This window comes from Boleophthalmus pectinirostris, unplaced genomic scaffold, assembly GCF_026225935.1.
Source record: "Boleophthalmus pectinirostris isolate CB_2022bp ecotype Guang Dong unplaced genomic scaffold, ASM2622593v1 HiC_scaffold_20, whole genome shotgun sequence".
In the NCBI taxonomy this organism is placed as follows: Eukaryota; Metazoa; Chordata; class Actinopteri; order Gobiiformes; family Gobiidae; genus Boleophthalmus; species Boleophthalmus pectinirostris.
The window spans coordinates 19,077,795-19,096,019 of record NW_026571153.1 but is presented as its reverse complement, the minus strand read 5'-3'; the positions used below and the strand labels follow the sequence as shown (position 1 = coordinate 19,096,019).

At 37.7% G+C, this 18,225-nt stretch overlaps 1 protein-coding gene across 1 annotated transcript; it reads left to right on the top strand.

The window, feature by feature from the left end:
- The first annotated feature begins 2,139 nt into the window (after positions 1 to 2,139).
- On the top strand, positions 2,140 to 16,869 carry LOC110160261 (E3 ubiquitin-protein ligase TRIM39-like). Its single transcript, XM_020924897.2, has 8 exons — positions 2,140 to 2,200; positions 6,042 to 6,511; positions 6,922 to 7,113; positions 8,547 to 8,642; positions 9,866 to 10,099; positions 12,911 to 13,058; positions 14,582 to 14,608; positions 15,091 to 16,869. Exons 1-8 carry the CDS (start codon positions 2,194 to 2,196, stop codon positions 15,627 to 15,629), a joined length of 1,713 nt encoding a protein of 570 aa, XP_020780556.2. The 5' UTR covers positions 2,140 to 2,193; the 3' UTR covers positions 15,630 to 16,869.
- The last annotated feature ends 1,356 nt before the right edge of the window (positions 16,870 to 18,225 follow it).

Genomic DNA, 18,225 nt, shown 5'->3' with positions numbered 1-18,225 from the left:
ACATGACATACCCATAGAAACAAGCAGGTGATGGACCTCCAACAAAAATGTTACATAGTGCATCTTTAAGTACATTTTTTGGGTTCTTTTTTACTTTTACTTCACTACATTTGAGAGCAGGTATCTGTGCTTACTACTCATTACATTTTTTTAACTGGACTGAAATGCAGAGAGTACTTTTGTGTGAAATAATTTTACTTTTTACTATAAGTACATTTCATTTTTACTTAAACTGATGTTTTATGTGACACTTTTATTTTTACTCGAGTAACCTTTTACCTCCGTATCTGTACTTTTACTTTAGTAACAATTCTGCGAACACCATGCACCACTGATTAGATCCAGAGATGATAAGGAGAGTGACAGCAGTAGCGTTTTTTTTAGTATAGTGGTTGTGGGATATTTGTAGATAATGTAAGCAGCAGTAATGAAAGTAGTTGTAGTAGTTTAATTAGTTCATTGTTAAATCATGGGAAAAAGCAAATACTTACGAAACCAGTAAAGTTGTGGTTACACTATTAATAACTAAGTGTTATATAAGCACGACTTTGCATTGTATTTTTACATTGTACACTGTAGATCTAAAGACGACTGGGATACTAATAGCAGTAACAATTTTAGACTATGGCCATTGCAGTATAGTAGAATATTTTTAGATAATGTTAGCAGTAGAAGTAAAAGTAGTTTAAAAAGGTAGTAGTAGTAGTGGGAAAAACCAAGGACTTATGAAACCGGTGAAGTTTTTGTGGTAAGCTCTTAATAAACAAGTGTTATATAAGTAGGACTTTGAAGCAATGGCCTAATATAGTAGCCTAGTTGGCCATCAAGAAGCCAATCAAAAGTTTAGTATTTCTATGGCAATGGGTGTAAAAGATGGAGTAGTAGTTGTAATAGGAGTACAAGTAGTTGGAGCAGCAGTAATTTCAAAGGTTAATAGTACTGGCATAGTGTAAACTCGTACTATAGTAGGCCTATTAGTTGATGTTTTAATCGAAGTAGTGGCAGAAATTCCTATTGCAAAAGTAGTACATGGCAGTAGTAACTGGCTTAAGATTAGTTGTAGTAGCAGTAGTAATAATAGAAGTTGTAGTGGTAGCAGCAGCAGTTGTAAAACATATTGTCACAGTAGTTTTAATTGCTTGTAGTAACTATTAGAAGTAGTACTAGCAGATCTATGTTTGTATTTGTTTTCTTTAGTATTTTGGTCAATTTGCATAAAAACCTATATAGGACCCTGTAGTAATTATGGTAGTAGTAGTAGTAGTAGTAGTAGTACTAGTAGTAGTAGCAATATTAGTAGTAGAAGTAGTAGTAGTAGTAGTAGTAGTAGTAGTAGTAGTAGTAGTAGTAGTAGTAGTAGTAGTAGTAGTAGTAGTAGTAGTAGTAGTAGTAGTAGTAGTAGTAGTAGTAGTAGTAGTAGTAGTAGTAGTAGTAGTAGTAGTAGTAGTGGTAGTGGTAGTAGTAGTAGTAGTAGTAGTAGTAGTAGTGATACTTGTATATTGTGTACTTGCATATGGTAGTTGTTAACTATATAGCACCCTGTAGTAATTATGGTAGTTGTTAGTAGTAGTTGTAGTAGTGTAGTAGTAGTAGTAGTAGTAGTAGTAGTAGTAGTAGTAGTAGTAATAGTAGTAGTAGCAATAGTAGTAGTAGTAGTAGTAGTAGTGGTGGTGGTGGTGGTGGCAGTAAGAAGTAGTTGTAGTAGTACTAGTAGCAGTAATACTTGTATATTGTGTACTTGCATATGGTAGTTGTTAACTATATAGGACCCTGTAGTAATTATGGTAGTTGTAGTAGTAGTAGTAATACATGTAGTAGTAATATATGGTAGTTGTTAGTATTATAGTAGTAACAGTAATACTAGTAGTAGGTTAATAGCAGTAGCTGCAGTATCAGTTGTCATAGTGATCGTTTGTAGTAGTAGCAGTAGTAATAGTAAAAGTATCACTGCAGTATGACCTTTAATCTCTGTCTAAAAAGAGAAAGTGCTGTTGTGTTTTGGTTCATCTGCATTTAAAAACATGACCAGTGAAAAGTACAATAGCCCTGCTCTGGACTCTGTGGGCGGGGCTCTGGGAGGGGGAGGGGCTTAGGACAGGTTTCAGGAAGAGAGTAAATACTGCACCTGTGAACCAGTCTGCGCAAAGTACATGAACACAGCTACTACTACTACTACTGCTTCTGGATAAAAATATGTCAAGTGAGTACAAATACTGCTTATACTTGTTACAAACTTGCTCTTATTAGCTGGAGACTGTTAAAATATTTAGTATAATGGCTCATGTAGTACTATACTTGAGTATTTTAACTATATTCAACTTGTACCCAGTTACATTTACTTATGTTACCTTTTGAACAAATTGTACTTCTCTGAGTAGTTTAGACAGATCCTTTTACTGCTTGAGTATTTGAATATTTTATTGAATTGACAGTACTCTTTCTTAATTAAGTAAAAGTTTTGGTTACTCTTTCTACTATGAGTAAATCTAAAAGTGACAAAGCTTTATGTTGACAATATGAAATAATTTGAACATTTGTGTTTCTTGTACAACTCCTTTTCCTCACTTTTTTGTGTCTATACTTTGAAAATACCAGATTTTTTGAAAGTTTTTATAATTACGTGAACTTCAAACCATAAATCAGATGTTACGTCAAGACATTTACGAGGTTTTAGTACAAACAAACAAACAAACATGTAAACTTAAATCTACTTGAGTGTTTTTGGTCTTGTTAGATGCTTTACTTTACTTCACATTGGCCTATATTAAAAAAAAAATGCTTTATTGAACAAAATATCCCAATCCAATCAATGTTAGATTAGAAAGAGCAAAATATAAGATGTAAAAATGTAACCTGAGTAACAAAATACTTGGCTAAAACGTATTTATTTTCCTGTACAGGCCTGGACTTTTCCGTTTGTCTTTTGTTTTCTTTTGAATCAGAGCAGGTGGTGAATGTAGCCAGCATATCTTGTGTTTCTGCATTCTTCAGATAACTCTCCACCTCCACGGGACAAACTTACGTCTTTCACTTCACTTCCTGTTTTTACAACGAGACAAAACAGATTAGTAATTGAGCTTCCACTGCATCTCCAGATTTGACCTCCATTCTGATATAAGACAGTTATATGATTGAATTCTTAATCCTAAATTCTTGTTTTTATTTGTTATAATCTGATTTAAGCAGACACACTGACTAAACCAAGACTTATTATGAACAAAACCAGGTCACGATCAAGGTGTAAACCAGGACTATAATTGGGCGGATTAAACTAGATCCAAAAATAGGCTTAAAGAACCTCTGAGTCATTTCACCAAAACATAATTAAGTTGATTATATTTAAGATTTATTTTTATTTTTTTTACATGACGACATCACGCTGGAAAATCCCATTAGTGTTACCTACAGTAGAAACCATGTTCTAACTGGAACCGAAACATAGAAATTATTATTTGACAAATAAAAATATAAGAAAACACCTTTATTTTGTTGAAATAGTGCTCAAAATATCAAAAAAAAAAGTTCCTTGTGTGTTAATTGTGCTGAAATTTTGGACAGAATTTTCCCAGTATGATGTTATCAATATGGAACTCTCACTCTTTCTTCATCCCTCTCTCCTTATACCTTCTCTCACATGTTCCCCATCTCTCCTCTCTTCTCGTTTCCACGCTTCCTTCTACTCCCTAACTCTTTTTCTTCATCTCTCATTTACCCCTTCCTCATTCTCTCCTCTCTATATCCTTCCTCTCAGCCTTCCTCCTTCTCTCTCTTCCTGTCTGTATCCCTCTCTTTCTTCCCCACTCTCCTTCACCTCCCTGTTTCTCCATCTCTCCCACTCCCTTTTCTACCCTCCATCTCTCCACTCTCCCTTTCTGTTGCCCCATTCTCTCTTGTTTATCTCTATTTCTTCCCCTCTATGCCTCACCTCCCTTTTTCTCCCTCTCTCCCACTCTCTTTTTAGTCTCTCTATCCCCATGCCCCCTCTCACCCACCAAAGTACGTACATAAATTACACGTTTACTGCTTCGGCTGGAGCTTTGTGTCAGATAAGAGAAAACCCAAAGTTCATTTTGTGACATAAGATCAAAACTCTATGTAAACTACACAAACTTAAAGAGCCTAAGTTAAGTTATTGTCTGACCTAGTTGTGTTTTGTGTCATTCTCACATGTTTAACATAGAAACTCCACTGCATTTTTAAAATCGATACACCTTCACTAGAATCACTTGGATGATTTCAGCCCTGGAATTGCCCATTTCTACTGAACTAAATGTAAAAGGCAGCTGTTCCGTTAACTTAAAAACTACTACTTCATGACATCACAAAGTAAAACAGAGCATTTTGAGCTTTGCAGATGTAAACAGACATGTGTGAATGAAACAAAACACATGTCTAGGTCTGTTTTTGAGGAGGTAACAACATTTTGACGTGACTTAAAACTCATAAGCCTCATATAAAGTAATGACACTGAAGTATTTGATTTATTGCAAAGCAGAATTGGTTCATGATTCTGCTCGTGTTGTAGACTTAGTTTGAGCTCATTCTAATCCAAATGTGTAAAGTGAACCATGAAAATCCTCAAAATATCACGCTGAATATCATATTAGGAGTATGTGATAAAATTATACAGTTAAACTCGCATTATTGTTTTGTTGTATAATATAAAATGGTACGAATATGACAGATGGAACCTGCTGAACTCATGTTTGACTCCACCCAAAAGATGAGCTTTAACTTTAGCGTCTGTGGTTTTAAAGGCTCATTCAAAACAGGGGCACACCCAAACCATCACTGTGTCACTGTGTTTTAAGAAGTTAAGTAACAAACAAAAGTCGAATTAATAGTACGACGTAAATGACAAGGGAGGGTGTTTTTTTTTTTTCCCACAGCAGATATTTTTATTTATTCATTTATTTTATTCAGACGATATTTTCATGTTTGTAAGTATATGTTTTCCCAGATATATTCTAATGAGTTTATTTTTGCAGTTACTGTGTGAACATATACACAAGTCAGCTCTTTAGCATCATTACTCATTTGTAGGGGTGTAACGATATCATCTCGGTATCAACCTCACCCTACGATATTTATTGCGATATCGTGGGAAAGCTCACGATATGGTGGGGAGGCTCACAATTAGGGATGTAACCATATCCCAATCTCTCGGTATGATATTTTCACGATATACATCTCACGATATTTATTGCGATATTTTGTGGAGCTTAAACAGCTAAAACTGTTAATATGGTTCTTTTTCCTCTTAAAATCCCTTGAGAAGATTTAATCCAAAGAACTAAGACTTAAAAGTGTTAGAACTTATGTTATTTCTTCATGTAGTCTGCACTGAAATGGAGCAAAGGATCATGGTCTATGTAGTTCCCTCTGTCTTATTTGCTATTGCTGCATCATGACTCTTAATTTAAGCAAATAGACTTGTAATTCGATATATTGTGATAGTCTACGATATTACTGTGAGAACTTTGACGATACGATATCACGATATTTTGATTATTGTGCACAAATGCGTCCAATACCAGTATATGAAAAATGTTTTGATCTGTTAATTGAAATAAATAGAGGAACTTTGCGTCTTATTGAGTCTTTTGGAGCTGAGTTTCATGTATATTACTGTTTTAGGTTTAAATTTGAACAATAAGATGCTCATATGTTTTGCAAAGTGTTGGCACGATACATCAATTTCAACTTGATACTAAAGAATAGAATCGATACTAATTACTGATGCCACAGTGATAATAAAAAAACACTCTTTGTTTAGACAATAGAATGTAATTTTGAACATTAAACCACAGTACTTCTTTTATATTCCCATGTGGTCTTATCTGTGTAATCCGTCAGTTGTCCAGGAAGGTTCCACTGTGGTCCATGGGCTCTTACTAGTCTGTGTGCTCTTATAATTGTTCTGATACAGCTCAAGATTATTCTAAAGCTATTCAGGAAACATTCATTTCTGTTCAGGACTAAATCAGGATCAAAAGTTATAGTTATAGCTCATTAAATATTCCTTCCCATCTGTTTTCCAGCCGTGCGGTCTCCAGGGAGTAAGATGCTCTCGGAGGATCAGTTCACCTGCTCCATCTGTCTGGAGATCTTTGTGGAGCCTGTGTCCACTCCGTGTGGACACAGCTTCTGCAAGGCCTGTCTGCAGGGCTACTGGAACCACAGCAAGAAGTTCCTCTGCCCCATGTGCAAGAAGAGCTACTCCAAGAAGCCAGAGATGAGCGTCAACCGCGTTCTGGCCGAGATCTCCAGCCAGTTCCAGGGGCTGATGCTGGCCGAGACGTCCATGGGAGGGGCCTCGAAGTTGAGCACGTTGAACCACAGCCACGGCCCTGTTCCTGCTTCTCCGGGGCCCAGTCAGGACAGTGGAGAGTTCGCGGGGCCCGGGGACATTCATTGTGACTCGTGTATAGGGAGGAAGCTGAAGGCGGTCAAGTCCTGCATCAACTGTCCTGGGTCATTCTGTGAGGATCATCTGAGACATCACAAGAAGGTACAGAATATGTGGAGGGTCTTGATACTCGAACTTTACTTTATGTTTCATTGTTCACTTGATGTATGTACCTCGTGGTTTAAATAAATGTAATGAATAAACATAAACATAAAAAGGTACAATCACAACTCAACCTGAATTGCCGGAAACAAACATCGTCCATCTGTACATAAACAAACATAACTCTGAAATAGAGGCGGGGACTGAAAAACTTGCAGATTTGTGAGACTCTAAACTGCTGTTGTCCTATGGAGTGAGCACCTCAAATTATCACCTAGGAAATTTGATGGGACGTGATTTCCTCTCTCCATATAATCTCATGTACAGAAGGACCTCTCTCTTACCTATTGTAGAAGGTCTTAAATACCAGTCTTACCTGTGACACATTAAACTGATTTCCGTGTTTGTAGGTGAAGACCCTGATGTCTCACCGCCTGATCGAGCCGACCTTTAACCTGGAGGATAAGATCTGTAAGAAACACGAGCGTTTGATGGACGTCTACTGTCGCACGGATCACGCCTGCATTTGCTCCGTGTGCGCCGAGGCCACGCACAAGTCTCACGAGATCGTCTCCACCGACCACGAGTACAAGAAGAAAATGGTACATTATCTATGCTATTCTGTATACAGCGTCAGTGGGATTATTGTACCAGTTTACCAGGACTGTAGGACTTTTGTAGCCTGATTTATCAGCCAGTTTCACTTTGTAGAAACCGTCTGACCTTACAGCATTAAAATTTGTTTGTTCGACTGTAGGCAGGTACTTTTTTTATTTAACCAGTCACCGCTATTTGGTCATGAAGTATGTAATGCATTGCTAACGGGGCTAACTGGTATATTAAGCTTTTCCCAAATCCTGTAGGAAGAAGGGCAATAACGTCTTTCTCCTTGATGAAATTCACCAAACATTCTCTTTGTTCCTGCTTTAAATCCTCGACCTGGGGAATTGTTGCCAACACAGAATGTATGGCTCTTCGCTGATTGGCTGGTGCCCGAACTCGCACTTCCGGGGTTTTTGTGAACCGTCTATGGTATTCTGATTCCTGACCTAGTCACTGGAGAGAAATGAAATTGAGTGGAGGCACCAGGTGGTGCCACGCTGGCCTGGATTTTAATGGTTTAGTTGAATAATCGGTTGATGGCGTCCTAGTTGACTAAACTTTGTTTAAATTGACTAAGCTTTTTATATAAATTACAAAAATTTCGATGGGACAACTTCAGAAAGGAGTTAGTTAGTGAATAGTGAGTGAGTTGAACATTTGGTATTTTATCATATTTTTATGATTCATGAGTTGAATTTGTCTTTATATACATATAGATACAGTTTCCAAGTCCAATTTTTTCTTCATAAAGATTAGGTTTTAATTTAGTTTAGTTTTTTTTTTTAAGAATATTAAGAATAATATTAAGACTTCAAAAGCATCACAGAGTATACCGCGTGGTGACTAAGTTTCAGAAACAGATAAGTTATAGGTCTTCAAATCCAAATCCACTTTATTTCTACAGCACATTTTACAAACAAAGCAGTTTCCAAAGTGCTGCAAAGAGATCATGAAATGAAGACCACAAAAAGGTAAATTGCTAAAATCTCTTGTGGTCATTAGTTACCTGTTTAGCCCTGAGCAAACTTTCAAACCTCAAATATGTTTTTCATCAAAGTTTATGGGAAATATGAATGAGAAATTTACTTCCGGAACCAGTGGGTGGACGGTCACAGTTGAGCTCCATTCCTTCGAAGTTTAAAGTTTTTGTATTGTGATAACTCTATCACGTCATAATTTAAGTTTCATTTACTTTTAAAAGAAATCTTCAGATAGAATTTAGATCCACACATTTCTTTAACCCAATTTTATTAAACTGCTATTACTGTCTTTCCAGCAACAACATCAGAGTAACACCAAGAAAATGCCATGACCTTCTGAGGCTTTGTCACCTATGGCTTAGTGCTGGCAAAGAACTTTTATTTCACTTTTATTTCATGTGAATTGTCATTTTTAGTTTTCATTTTCCTTTAATCCCAATATTTATTTCCAGACTCACATTGGAAAGAAGAGATCGGAGTTAAAACATCTGATCAAAGAACGCACCAAAAAACTGGATGAGATTAAACAGTCCATCAAAGTCATCAAGGTAAGTCCTGGTTTTCTGCACAAATTAGTTTAGGTAAACAACAAAGCCACATTTTCAATATAAAAGATGCTAATTCTGTAGTATAGACTCTACAAACATGCTCTGAAATACATGGGATTCTTGCATTAGTTTGTCAATTCAGTTTAGTCTTTTCTTAAATAAAAGACTAAAAGCTCACAAGAATTGATTTTATATGGGACATTTAAACAGAACCCCATGATTAAAACAGAAATCGCAAATCTTATCACAATCATAATACTTGTAAAATAGCAATTAGATATTTTTCCCAAAGCGTTGAGCCTAAAGCAGGATTAAAACTGTTTTAATCCCATGCGGATCCCTGTAGTCTTTCACATGCTGTAGATGCAGGAACCAGGGTTTATGCGTCTAAGTGGATAAACCAGCCAGACCAGGTGTAATTTAACATGAGCTCACACCCTTTACCTTTAGCCCTATTACCACCACAAAACAGATACAAGATGAGCAGAAAAGAAGCGGTTTCATTTTAGTTTTAGCTGTACAACAACTTGAATAGTCTCTGTAATTAAAGGTGCATCCTGTAAAATCTCTGGTGGAGGACCAGTCACCTGTTTATTTCCATAGAGTTCTCACTCAACCAGAAAATATGACTCCTAAATATTCACTCCTAAATTAAGTAGTTACTTAACTAATAATAAACCTTTTGTTCATTATGAATTCAGTCTTGGTTCATGCTTTATGAAGGCTAATTAGTTATTCTAAATTGTAAGCAGTGTTGTAGTTTTTTGTACACATGAGCCCCGTGTCTCTTTGCTTGGGGTTTGTTTAGTATTTGTAAGTTCAACAGATACACTGAGGATCAGGTTACAACACAGAAGTAACACAAGGATGTGTGACTGAAATGTAAACACTCAGGTATGTAACAAGATGAGATAAGAGAATGAGACTGGACTTAATAATAACAAAATGTACTGTCTGCTCCATCTGCATCAAATTTGGATTAAATCAGGGCTGAATTACTTGGCCAAATGTGTGGGTGAATGTTAATGAAGCCACATTAGAGCTAAAAAAAAAAAAAAAAGCTATAGATATAGATAAATAGATTGCATTCATCTCGAATAATGGAGGACAAGGGCCTATATTTTTCCCTAATCAAAAGATATATAATTTTGTTATATATAATTCCTCATCATTCTGAACCCATTGACTGTGAATGTAATCTGACCTTGTGTCCTTTGTCTCAGGCCAGTGCTCAGAAGGAGCTGGAGGAGAGCTGGGCGGTGTATGCGGAGCTGCAGAGGCTGGTGGAGCAGAGCCAGGCGGAGCTGGTGGAGCTGATCGCGTCCAGGCAGCGAGGGGCTGAAAGACATGCACAAGAACTGGCCCGAGGACTGGAGAACGAGCTGAGCCAGCTGAGGAGGAGGAGCAGTGAGCTGGACGCCTTCGCCCAGACCCAGGACAAAGTCATGTTTCTGCAGGTACTACACAGGCACTGAGGAATGTGTTTGGGGCACAGTTAAGGGACCAGACCCATAACATGAAGGCCACGATACTAGTGGTTATAGGAGGGAATTTGGAGCCAAACTCCACATTAGGAATAGAATTAATGGACAAAATGACAAAATAAAAACCTCACTTGAGATCAAGATACAGGATTTCATTGAATGAAACAAGATGACACAACACAAGATGCTCTGGTCCAAGCAGGAATTGATCCTCTGACCTTTGGGCTGGTACCACTGAGCCACTCCCTATTTAGTATTAATTTTTGCAACTGAATAATTATTTCATATTCTTCATTCTAATTTATAGTCAGTATTTCTGGGCCTTGTACTTCCAGCTCCTTTAGTCTCATCTGTCTTAATTCAGTCGACCCACATCTGTGCATCCTTATGAATATATTTAAAGGTCCATATTACGCTGTTTTATCATCTATGTTATAATGTTTCCTCATCAAAAACATACCTGGAGTTGTGCATATGTAGGCTGAGCTCTTTTCTCAAACAGAAAACACTCTGTTTCTTATTGTGAGGTCATGTGGTTATACAGGAAGTGCTCCGTAGTGTTTTTAAACTCCACGCACCTTCACTAGAATCATTGATAATTTCAGCCCTGGAATTGCCAGTCTTTACTGAACAAAAGGTAAAAGGTAACTGTTAAAATGGAACAAAGCATTTTGAGCTTTGGAGATGAAGACAGACTAATAATAAATGTATCAAAACACTACTCCTGGTATGTTTCTGAGGAGGTGACAACATTATAACATGGCTTAAAGCTCACAAGAGTCAATTTTATGTAATATATAATATTACATAATATAAATGAGCATACTTCCCTTATAACAATATGATCATCCATCTTTGTGTGAGACTACTCCCGAGACCAGCCCCTCCCCTCTGCGTTTGACCTGGAATATTTAATAACGAAAATACTTCACTACATGAAAGTGCCTTTGAAATAGACATAGTTCAGAGCGTGATTACACAACAGCGGCGCGGAGGAGGGTCGGGACAACAAGCAATAAAAACAGCAGATTTTGAGTGAAAAATATGGCTGAATAATATTGAAAAAAAAAAAATCCTCTTTCCTCTTTGCTCCTTCTATTTTAAACACAGACAGGAGCATTAACATTTGAGAGAAGACTGAAATATGAACTGCTAATTAATACAAGAGCCCAGTGTATTTCAGAACGTTTATAGAGGTCTGAAGTACAGGGCTAGCAGCTTTTATACAGAATAAGACCAGATATTTTGTACTTTAGGAAATTATATTACTTAAAGGTGCACTATGTAAGTTTTCTGCTTGTACCATGATCATTTTAACTTCTGAAATGTTCCATAGTTTGGCTTTAAACATATCTTTCATTTATGTAATTCCTGGTGTTTATTACCACATATTTGTAGAACATTTCAGACAGTGACATCTCTATGGAAAGAAATCAACTTAGTGGTGAGTTAGTGCCCTCTTGTGGCTGCACTTACAATTGCACAAAGACTCACAGTACGATGTCTGGTCAAAAATAGGACTAAATAAGATCATGATTTAATTGTAATTCTGTTTAATTTGCATATAACAAATTCAACCTATTTTTATTTATTTATTTATTTTATTTTTGTCAAGTTCATGGGCTAACTGGGCTAATTGTACTTACTGGTTGGACACAGGCAGCAGTTATGACTTAAGTAATACCATAACTGTTACCTAGCAACCACAATGTTAACAAAGGTCACAACCTTGCACAACAGTAATAATTACACTAATGAAAGTAAATGACGCTTTTATTTTGTAAAGTCAGTGTCTTCCTTGTGTGTAAATTGTCACAAGATTTTGAATGGAATTTTCCGTGTCAATGACAGCAGTGGTATTCAGTTTATATCTCAGCACTTCCTGTATTTTTGTACTTTTCTGCTCAACCTTTTTCCACGAACTGTTGCTTAGCTGATGTAAAACTATGGAAGATAATTTGTTCATCAAATTTGATTTTTAAATGCTGTTGAATTTCTGACTTTGAAATGTTTTACTCTGAAAAAACATGTTTGAATTATTTTTATTATGAATTTTTGTTTGCTGAAATTTTAAGTGATACATTTTCAGTGTATAAAATTCAATATAAAAACATCACCTTTTAAATATCCAGCACAAATATTTTCAAGCCTTCAAATTCAACAGTCAAAATTCAGAGTGTAAAATTCGCAGTGAAGAAAATTCACAGTAAAGATCCGAAATGCCAAGGCAGAAGCAATCGATTCAAAGTGATCTGATCTAACTTAGTAAGAAACAAGAGATGTTGCAGTGATGCGACCTGATTGGTCAAAATGAGCCTCGTCGAAACCTCATCTCTTTGATTTGTTAAGTGTAAACCCCGCCCACAGATGAGAACAGCCAATAGGAAACAGCCTCTCCTCACATGAGCGATTACTTTTGCCTTGGCATCTTGAATTTTTGCTGTGAAATTTTTCACTGCGAATTTTACATTCTGAATTTCGACTGGTGAATTTGAGGGCTTGAAAATATCTGTGGTGACTTTTTTGTTTATTTTGAACTGAAAGTAAACTTCAAATTTCAGCCACTAAAATTCAGAATAAAAATAATTCAAACATCTTTTTTCAGAGTTAAAAAATTCAAAGTGAGAAATTCAGTCGTATTTAAAATTCAAAATCTGATGGAACAAATAATTTTCCATGTAAAACTATGATAAATACTTACCGCAGATACTATCTCACCAAACTGAGCAATAAAATATGAAAACAATAACTATACTATATTTTTACTCCTTGTTGTCCATGCAGCACCTGTCGACCCTGTCTCCCCTGCCGGAGCCCTTTGATTGGTCGGCGGTCTCCATAAACACAGACCTGTACTTGGGCACCATCCGCGCCTCTGTCAGCGGCCTCGTCGACAAGTGCAACGAGGAGCTCAAGAAACTCTATGGAAAAGGTAATACTACTACATGGACTACACTCAGTACAACTACTACTGTTACTACTACTACTACTACTGTTACTATTACTACTATTATTAAATTCAGATTCAGAAAAATTTAGTGGTCCCAGAAGGCAATATATCACAATGCAAAAACTTCAAAAAACACTACCATCAGCATGAAGCAATTTAACAGCAAAAGGCCCAAAAGAATTAGAAAAGTGATTTGTCTTTCTTACCCGCACATAACACCGACACCCTGAAGGCATCATGACAAAGTTAGGAGCTAGAGGATGGAGCCAGGAGACACTTTGCTTTGCTCAGCACCTGTTCCTCCCAGAAAGTGCAGCTCTCTCGGATTAACACCTGTGATATTTGAGCCGGTTTTAACAATGCTCTGGAGTTTGTATTATTATTCCTAGTTCAGTCCTGGTTTAGATCTGCTTTAGTCCTAGTTTAGTCTGGTTTAGTCCTAGTTTAGTCCTGGTTTAGTACTTGTTTAGTCCTGGTTTAGACCTGGTTTAGTACTTGTTTAGTCCTGGTTTAGACCTGGTTTAATCCTAGTTTAGTCCTGGTTTAGTTCCTAGTTTAGTCCTGGTTTAGATCTGGTTTAGTCCTAGTTTAGACCTGGTTTAGTCCTAGTTTAGTCCTGGTTTAGATCTGGTTTAGTCCTTGTTTAGTCCTGGTTTAGACCTGGTTTAGTCCTAGTTTAGTCCTGCTTTAGATCTGGTTTAGTCCTAGTTTAGACCTGGTTTAGTCTTAGTTTAGTCTTGGTTTAGACCTGGTTTAGTCCTGGTTTAGACCTAGTTTAGTCCTAGTTTAGTCCTGGTTTAGATCTGGTTTAGTCCTAGTTTAGTCCTGGTTTAGTCCTAGTTTAGTCCTGGTTTAGATCTGGTTTAGTCCTAGTTTAGTCCTGGTTTAGTCCTAGATTAGTCCTGTTTTAGATCTGGTTTAGTCAGTGTTTTTTAGTCCTGCCAACCCCCAGTCTCAAACACATGAGCAGAGTGGTGGTACAGTGCAGCTACAGTAAGTAGGTCACTGTAGCAGCACTTTGAAATAGCACTGACTCATGTTTTGAATTTGGCCCCATGTCTTACCCCCCTCTCCTCCCTCTTCTACCCCACTGCTTCCCTCTGTTCCTCCTCTCTCTCTCTCTCTCTGTCTCTTTATACTCTCCTGTCTCTTCCTCCATCTACTCTCTGCTCTTCTCTTTCTATATCTCCCCTCCTCTCTCCCTCAGTTCACTCTCTCCTCCCCCGTCTATCTTTTCTACGCTCACCCTACTCTTGTCTCTCATCCCCTTTTCCCCATCTTTTTCCCACTCTCCTTTTCTCTATCTCACCATCCCCTTTTCCTCCTCCTTCTCCCTCTCTCTCCATCTCCTCTACCTCTCTCTCCTTCTCCCCCCGTCCAAGTGTCCAACATGGCCGCTGCGCTGAATGGCGGTGACACATGTCTGTGTGGTTCTCTTCCGTCTGCTCTGACTCTGCGCCAAAACAAACTCACACACTAACTCATGTCTCCTTTATTTACCACAGAACTACGCAAGCTGCAGAACTATGCCAGTAAGTACAAATACATCCTTTGTTTTTTGTAATTAGTATTGTTTTTAAACATTTTTTTTAAAGTAAATAATTATTTAGTTTGGTTATTTTTTACATTTGTTTAAGATTGGACAAATGAGTTTCCTTACATGACCACAAGATGGAGCTGTTTTCCTTAATGAGTATGAAATTGGCAGGTCAAAAACTGGTTATATTGATTTTCTTGTGTCACTTGTATAATTTTGTTTTCCATTCAGAATATATATTTTCTTAATCACTAGAGCAAAGATCTTTTTTTTTTCTTAATTCTGAAACCCATAGACAGTCATTTTTAGCCTTTTTTTTCCCTTGATTTTGTTAATATTACATTCCCTCATTCCTTATTCTATGATTGCTTTAAGTGTGTAACTGCAACTATTCCAAATGTTCATTAATATGCACTCTATCAAAAAATAAAATAATATTATGTTATATTAAATAAATCTTTCTTGTCCTTTGTTCAGGTGAAGTTTTCCTGGACCCCTCCACAGCGCAGAAGAACCTGGTGGTTTCTGAAGACGGCCGCCAGGTGAAGTACGACGAGCACAAGACGTCGCACACGGACATGCCCAAGCGCTTTAGCCCCGCCCTCTTCGTGCTGGGGAGGGAGGGGCTAAGCTCAGGTCGCCACTACTGGGAGGTGGACGTGTCCAGGAAAGACGCGTGGACCATGGGCGTCGCTCGCGCTTCCGCTCGCCGCAAAGGAGACATCAAGCTGAGCCCTGAGGGGGGGTACTGGTGTCTGTGGCTGAAGAACGGAGAAGTGAAGGCCCTGGCAAACCCGCGCCTGCTGCTTCACCTGCCGACCACACCAGTCAAAGTGGGCGTTTACCTGGACTACGAGGGAGGACAGGTGTCGTTCTATGACGTGAAGGCGCGCTTGCATCTCTACACCTTCACAGATACTTTCAGTGAGAGTCTGTACCCCATATTCAGCCCCTGTCTCAGTCATGAAGGGAAGAACTCTGCGCCCCTCGTCATAACTAACATCAAACACACCTAAGGGTCAAGTTAGGATTGAAAAGAAAAAGTTACCAAACAGATAATCAGTCAATCATGCTAAAAAAAAAAGTGTTCTGAGCAGAGACAGCGCCAGATATTTTTGGTTGGAGGAGCTTTGTGGATGTTAATGTGATAATTTAGAGCCTTTTATAGATGTGAGCACACCCCCCCCCACCCTTCCCATGTTTCTTTTACTGTTTTAAACTTATTTAAATGTAGTTAGCCCCTGAAGTGATTTATTAAACTTAATATGGAATTATTGTTTTATTGCAGACTCATTTCAAACACTGTAGTTGCAATTTTAACATTTTGAATCGAGATTGGTGCTGCCCCTGGTGCTGAGGAAAGTCAAATAGACCAAAACCACAATTATTTTACCATTTATTTCAGCAGTACCATGTTTTAATGGTGTCCCCCCATCATTTGTTTGATTCCTGCTTGAGTAACTCTGTATCGTTCTGCATTTGAGGCTCAGAAAATTCCTTACTTCACCTCCCACCTGTCCCCGCCCACCTTCTCTGTTCTTCCTTGCAGTTCAAAAGTTTTGACCAGGAAATGAAGGAACACCTTTAGATTATTATTCTGTTTTAGATGAATAAGATACAATGTAAAATAACATTAAGCATATGTTGTAGTTTAATGTAAATAAATATGCCAGAGTTTGCCATAGTGTTAGTTTTGTCTGTAGCGCCTATGACCTGAGTACACTGTTGTTGTGTCCTCAGGCAAGACACTTTCCCACTTTGCCTGTGTATGAATATTTTTGAAGTGAGTGTCTGGCAGTGTTCAGAGAAGCCGTTAGCACAGACTGGCCATGGTGCACCTTTAACTCTTCAAAGCCCATGACTAAGAGCTAATGCTAAAGCTGCAGGCACCATGTTTACACAGCGAGGCTCTGGCTGGTGGTTTTGTTCGGTCACAAAAAGAACTTGGACAATGTACGAGAAGATAAAAATAACTGAAGACAAGTTTGAAGGATCACGTTTCACCTCGACCAAAACACACATGGGGTATTTTTTAAAACCAAAACCAAAACTGCTGCCAAAACAATGAAGAGAACATATTTTACAATTAAAAGTTGAATATATGTAATGTAAATATATATGTATTTGTATTTAAATGTTGTATTATTTTACCGGATAGATCTGCCTTTTTAAGAACTGAATATATTTTCGGTGGAGGTTTTTTTGTCTGCTTTCTGTCCTTTGATACAACAAAGCAGACTGTAATGTATTTTTTATCAGAATATTTTGTAACTTTGTAATTGTTCAAATTTGTTTAATAAAGAATGAAAAAATATTGATGTCATTAAAATTTCTTTGCGAATTTAAAATGAAACAGTGATTTGAAAACCTTAAGTGGGACAAGTCAAAGCTCGGGCTTAAGGTGGTATTAAGGGTTCAACGGCTCTATATTAAAGTGTGGAGTGATGTGACTCTCCATCTGTTCTATAACAGCTGATTATTTAGTTTCATATGAGAGCTGCCCATTCCTCGTGAAGTTCAGGTTATGGATATAATACACACGTCTCACTATAATATCCTGGGTTGTCACAATATGTCAAATTACAAGATCCTTTTGCTTAAAGGTTCTATATCACACAACATTGACTCTCTAAATTTTAAGCCATGTTGTAATGTTGATACTTCATCAAAAACATACCTGGAGTTGTGTTTTATTTCATTCTCATGTTTAAGTAGTCCTTTGTTATTAGCCTGTTTACATCTGCGAAGCCCAAAATGCTCTCTTCCACTTGTGATGTCATGAAGCGGTAGTTTTCAAGTTAACAGCTATACTTTTGGTTCAGTAGAGATAGGCGATTCCAAGGCAGAAATTATCTAAAGGATATTGTATGGAGTTTAAAAACACAGTAGAGCATTTCCTGACAGTAATGATTCACACCAAAGTCTTGTCACTGTAATTTAAAAGACAAAAAGTGGCATTTCTACCTATATCTATATTATCATGGCCTCTTCAAAATATCGCAATTAATATCGTACAGTGTTTATTGAGACAATATCACCGTGAGATTTGTATACTGTAACATCTCTGGTCAGTATAGGAAAATTCTGCATTTGCCCCATCCTTCAAGGTCTCTGAGACAATCCGGGAGCCATCTCCAGATCTTGAGCTGGACTTGATCAGAACCAGGGTCAAGACACAAAGTAAGCATTTTATTCAACTAGGACATTTCAAAGAGACAGGACCTTCTTGCTGTGAGGCTGAAGTGCCATCACGCTGAAGGTATAAATTTGTATGTGGGCTAAGGGACACAGAGGAGGGAGTGGGAAGTGGGGGAGAGTATTTTAGGTGTATGGGGGCAGTGGGGGGTGGAGTTTGGATGTGACATTGGCCCAAGCGTCTCATGTGTCAGTGGAGTCTCAGAACAGCTGCTGTGGTGAGTGTCTTCAATTTAAACTTTTTAAAACCTTTTTACCTGCATTTCCACATTTCATGTCATATCATTGCATTCATTTGTGTTATGGGATCGCAGTCTGCTTTTAAGGTTCCCTATGTAACTTCTGCTGATGCGTCTGTCACCTGCTCGTCTCCTTGGTGATAGTTCTGTCTGGAATGTTCCACAGTAGGGCATTAAC

What these genes read in the sequence shown, in the direction of transcription:
- LOC110160261 (XM_020924897.2), top strand. An exon ending in AGTCCATCAAAGTCATCAAG is followed by an intron (nt 8,643 to 9,865) that starts GTAAGTCCTGGT and finishes CCTTTGTCTCAG; the next exon opens with GCCAGTGCTCAGAAGGAGCT. An exon ending in CAAGAAACTCTATGGAAAAG is followed by an intron (nt 13,059 to 14,581) that starts GTAATACTACTA and finishes TATTTACCACAG; the next exon opens with AACTACGCAAGCTGCAGAAC.